The following is a 5551-nucleotide window of genomic DNA, read 5'->3' as shown; positions in this document are numbered from 1 at the left end:
AACCTAACCTCAGTAAAACTATGCCTAAACCTAACTTTATTCCTAAAAAAGTAACCCCAGTAAAAACTACGCCTAAGCTAAACCTAACCTTATTCCTAAACGTAACCTCAGTAAAACTATGTCTAACCCTAAACTTATTCCTAACTTTAACCTCAGTAAAACGAATACAAGAACCACTGGTTGCGAGCGGTCGGCGAAAAGGAAAAAAAATGGGGGCGACTGTATTTTGGGGCGAGTCTTCCCGGTTACCGTTCTAACTCCCTGTCCTCATGTCACTCAGACCAGTCGTGTCCAATCAAAACGGCCGCAGACCTCCCTAAACACCTCCTCTGCGCTCCTCCCTCCCTCCCTCACAGTCAAGACAAGTAACTTCAGACAGGAGGTGTGTAGGAGTGAGTCGGTCTACTCTGCAGCAGCACCATCCCTCTCTCTCTCTCTCTCTCTCTCTCTTTTCATCTGTCCCTCTCCACACACGCACGCACCGCTGCTTCACCAGTGCGCGCAACGCAACCTGTGTGAACTCTCTAAAACTGCCGCACACACAAACTTTTTTTTTGCAATCGCTCAATGCAAAGTTGTTGACTTTAAACGTACGTATAACCCGGCTCTGCAATGGCGAGAGAGAAGTTCAGGTTATTTCTGCTGGGTTTATGCTGCAGTGTGTGTGTGGTCACGGCCATCCAGAGGACCGAGATGTTCCCCTATGGGTCTCTGAGTGGAGACCTGACCCTGGCCGAGGGAGACGATGAGACCGCCACGGTCCTGGCCCTGCCCAGACCCCTCTACTTCTACAGCTCCCAGTTCACTCAGCTATATGTGAGTATATCTGACATTGTTTTATGATGAGCTATATGTGAGTACCGTATCTGACATTATTTATGAATGAGCTATATGTGAGTATCTGGAATTATTTAATAATGAGCAATATGTGAGTATCTGAAATGATGTATTAATTAGCTATATGTGAGTATCTGGAATTATTTAATAATGAGCTATATGTGAGTATTTGAAATTATTCTATGAGCTATGTGAAATATTCATAACTCAACTAATAATAATAATGAATTGTGCTCTTATCATGATGCTTTGTTAGACTACCTGCTGGCAAAGATGTGAAATGTTGTAACCATGATTGGGAGGCATGAGTTAGTATGGGAAAATAGAGATGAGATAATCACACTCAAATAACTTTCATTTTTATATTTAAAAAAAGCCTATTGGGGACTCCATGAAGGCTAGAGTTATTATGATTATTCTCTTCAAATAGTAATTGGGATAGTACAGTTAACTTTCTTGTGAATATAGTTTAGGTACTTTCTGTCAATTTAAACTTTGCAGGCAATTTTTAGGCTTTCTGTGAATGATGGAATAGATATGTTCAATTAGGCTATTACTGCAATGTTCTTCTTCTTTCTCACTGTCTCCTGGGGGGGTAATTAATTTGTAATGAATTACATGGGTGACTTCTTTCAGCAGCACCCTATGGTCAGCTTGTAAGTTTTAAGCTTGGGACAAGTTTGTTGCTATTTTTGTTTTACCGCAGAAAAGAACAGGAAACAAGAATATGCGGTTAATGACATGTACTGTAAGCTTTTGCAGTGAGTGAAGAAAGTCTAAAATAAGCATGAGGCTGGGTTGGCAGTGGAGGCAATGTAGACAGGCTTACAGTCCAAAACATGAGTCAGTGACTGTATTTTGTTGTTGTTTAAATCAATTCCAAAGTATATAAACAGCCTAGTTGTAAACTTGTCAGAACCATTTAAATTCCAGTGGTGTATTTTATTCACTTTTCATTATACAAGCAGAGCACGTGTTGTGATATCATGATCATGGATTTGGTAGAGCCTAGGCCTACTACTAGTGGAGTTCAGAATCATTGACCTCTGCCTTTTGATTCATGATGAAGAAACAGACTCACTGTTTGTACTTGTCAGTGATCAAATTAGTTGTCTCACCAGGGACAATGTGAATCCAACAGTGCTATTTGATTGAGTCGCTGATTAATATGACCCATATATATATTTTTTTTATTAACAGTTCAAAATGTGTTCTCATTGCAGGGATGTTTCAGTATGCAACGTTAATACATTTAGTCTGATAACTCTCTCTCTGCATCTGTATCCAGGTGGCCACCAATGGCATCGTCTCAGCCAAGGACCTCCCTATGGAGAAGCAGTATGTGGACGATGGCTTCCCCACAGACTTCCCCGTGGTCGCCCCGTTCTTGGCAGACATTGACACCAGCGGAGGGAAAGGACAGATCTACTACAGGCTGACGGAGACGCCCAGTATCCTCAACAGGGTGGCCCAGGTAAAGATGAGAGGTTGAGGGCCGTATACAAACAGACATCCAGGACTTTAAAAGCTGCATGTCACTTTATAATATCACTCCCACTTTATCCCACGACACTCGACTACCTCTGCACTGATTAGTTATATAGTTATAGCTTATTTCGGTCCGTTGAACAAACATGTATAAGTACTGTTGTGTACATACAGGTAAAGCTTCTGAGTTCATTGCATTAATTCTTTTTTGATTCAGCTAGCAAGCTATAGTACTATGTTGAAACCTTTCAAGTGAATGCTAAAGTAAACGTTTGCACTAGGACTCCACAAAGTTCACTGGGCTGAGCAAGGTCACAATGAAGAGAGAATGGGAATAACTCATCATAGAACTGAATTAACCAAATGGCACTGGCTGTGGGGGAGGGGGACCATGTATATGTGTGTTTATCTGTGTGCAGATTAGGTTATCCATTCACTTGTTAATTGAATTGCTCTTCCTGCCTTCACCTACTCATTCACTCACTAATTCTCATTCATTCGGCTGTTCAGGAAGTACATCGAGGATTCCCAGATGCGAAGTTCACGCCCACACACGCCGTTGTGGCCACATGGGAGAATGTTGGGGCATACGAAGAGCCGAGTCGCACCGCTGGACCGACTAACCAGGTAAGAGACACAGAGAGATGACTTGATAGATTGCACTACTGTGAGCTTGTAGATCTGCTATTTTTGAAAAGTTTGAAAAAGATCTGAGAAATAGCAAACTCATGAGAATTTGCCCAGAATAGGGATGCCAGGGTTAATGTGGTTAAAGTGTAAATAGCCAGTTTGGCAAAAGGTCTCACTGCTGGACGCTCAGATTCCTGGAAGGCGTGTACTGTCTTTCCTTGTGTGAGCTGTAATTTGCACCGAGTAGGAAAAGAAGAAGAAGAAGAAGAGAGCGGGGCTCTATTTATAGCCCTCCCCCCACCCACCAATTTGCCTCTTGACCTTATCCAGGGGTGAGAGGACATCTTTAGGGGTCATCAGCATGTGTCCCCCTCCCCCGTCCTCATCCCATCCTCCCAAGTCGTTATCCCCCTACTGTCACACACACACACACACACACACACACACACACACACACACACACACACACACACACACACACACACACACACACACACACACACACACACACACACACACACATGGTCTTGTTTCTCACACTCTAGCGGACACTGCCTCCTCTGTTTCTTCATCGAGTTCACAGCTTTAGTGTTAAGCTGAAACTGTAAGAAAATCTGATCGTCTCTTCCCTTCATAGATTCACTGTATTTTCTAATTCTTGTGTGGGGAAAAAAAAGTTACATTAAATTGATTAAAATTAAGAATTTGAATCCAGACGGGTTCAATTAAGCCTCTGTAGTGGCTTCAACAAAGGATCATCAAGAGTGTTGATCTCAACCATTTAAGCTGTAAATACTGCTCATCAAATAGTCACAACATGTTGTGAGCTTGAAGATCGACATTTTCGCCTGAAAGTGAAGTGGTTAGCCACTTCCGCAGCCATAGGGGTCTACACTAGGCTCTCTCCTTTTTGTCCCTTTACAAATTGACACCATAAAATTGTCGATCTTGTAGATTAGATTTGGTGTAGAGTCTACACCAAATCTAATCTACAAGATTGAATTTTTTTTTGCCAAATGTTTGCCCCAGAATATAGACGCTAGGCTTCACGTGGTTAATTAAGTTTGGAGCTAGGGTCCCGAGAGGTCCTGAGAGGCGATATCTGTCAGTACCAGACCAGTTCTTACCAGTAGTACTGACGTAAGGGGTTATATCACAAGGTGCTGAAAAGCTCCCGCGTTATTGGATTCTTCATAACAGGGATCGCAAGTTCTAGTCTCTGGGAGGCCTGTCTTTATGGACATTTTATTGAGGAGAATCAATTGAGCGCGGTCTGACTCCGACTGTGGCGTGGACAAAATGTAAACACGGGAAACGGATTTTACACGCCACTCGCCTCGGGGGGTGGGGGGAGGGGGGGGGGGGGACTTGAGAAGAGCGTGGCTTTAGAAGTGGGCTTGAATTTGTATGGAAGAAGGGGGGCCTGGGTGGATGGAGTGGGGACACATCATACGACCCCCCCCGCCCCCGAACCCCCCCTCCAGCCTTTACTTTGAATGTATTGAGTCAAAGCAGTGCATTGTTAGGCCTAGTTTGTGGCCAGCATGTGGGATGGACAGAGAGACAGAGGGGGATGCCCCAGGGGGTCTTTCTTTCACTCTCATCTGTGTTTATCCTGTCATTTCTCCCCCTTAACTCCTTTGTCTTTGTTTTCTTTCTATCCTTTCCTCCATTGTGTGTATGTATGTATGTATATTTGGGAAAGAGTGATGCAGTGATTTTTTGGGGGGGTTGCTGGTGGTGGAGATCATGTTTGTAGAAGGGAAGGGTTGGGACTTTGCCTTTGTGAGCATTAGTTAATGAAGTACAGTATATCAGTCAGAACAACCTCTCTTAAGGACATTGAAATATTCTCCACCACACCGGTGTGCGTGGTGGATTTGAACTTCACAACCTGAAGAAGACATTTAGTGGAAATGTTGCTTTTTGTCTATTAAAACTCACTTTGCAGGGAGAGTTGTGCGACTATTTGTTTCTTTTACTCGTAGATTTTCACCAAATCGAATTAGTCAATGTAGAATTTATCTTAATACTACATGCAAGACATGCCATTTCAAACCATGACTGTAGAAATAGTGAGAATGCTTGAAAAGGACTTTCATGCCATCTTAAACTTTGACTAGTATTGACCCCAAAAAAAAGAAAGAAGCTAAAATGACTGCTGGGCTAATTTCACCATAACAAAATCTCTGGTGTGAACCTCCCCTTTGCATATGCTAAGGGGGGCTTAGCGGCCAAATGAATAGGTCCCTCTAGTAGTGCTTAACCTTCCTTTTAATCTACAAATGGGGGTCGGGTCAGAAGAATGAGCATGGTTTGTGTGTCGCCTGGGTACTGAGACTGCATGCAGTGTGACTCTATCTCCAGCTAGTCTGATAGCATCTCCCTTTGAACTGATTAGCCCAGAGGTGCTGGGTTGGGTGTGGTGTGTGTTTACGTTTCAACTGATTAACTAGAGGTGTGTGTGTGTGTGTCTGTGTGTGCATTAGGGATGGGGGCTGGGGTAGTAGTGTCAGGAAGGTGTTGGTGAGTGTGGTGTTTTAACCACGTTAACACCCTATATAGTTTGTCTATCGCCTTACTTCAAATAGCATTT

At 43.3% G+C, this 5551-nt stretch overlaps 1 protein-coding gene across 1 annotated transcript in view; it reads left to right on the top strand.

Moving 5' to 3' along the window:
• Nucleotides 1-399: 399 nt before the first annotated feature.
• Nucleotides 400-5551, top strand: part of nid2a (nidogen 2a (osteonidogen)) — a 52038-nt gene continuing 46886 nt past the window's right edge. The window contains exons 1-3 of the mRNA XM_080423055.1: nt 400-816; nt 2126-2311; nt 2836-2952. Of these exons, the coding sequence (XP_080279181.1) occupies nt 613-816; nt 2126-2311; nt 2836-2952 (507 nt within the window). The 5' untranslated portion in view covers nt 400-612. The remainder of the gene's footprint in view (nt 817-2125; nt 2312-2835; nt 2953-5551) is intronic.

Source organism: Gymnoscopelus braueri (assembly GCF_963280865.1).
Source record: "Gymnoscopelus braueri genome assembly, chromosome: 24".
NCBI classification, from domain to species: Eukaryota; Metazoa; Chordata; class Actinopteri; order Myctophiformes; family Myctophidae; genus Gymnoscopelus; species Gymnoscopelus braueri.
The sequence above is the reverse complement of the archived record's forward strand: the minus strand, read 5'-3'. Positions and strand labels throughout refer to the sequence as shown.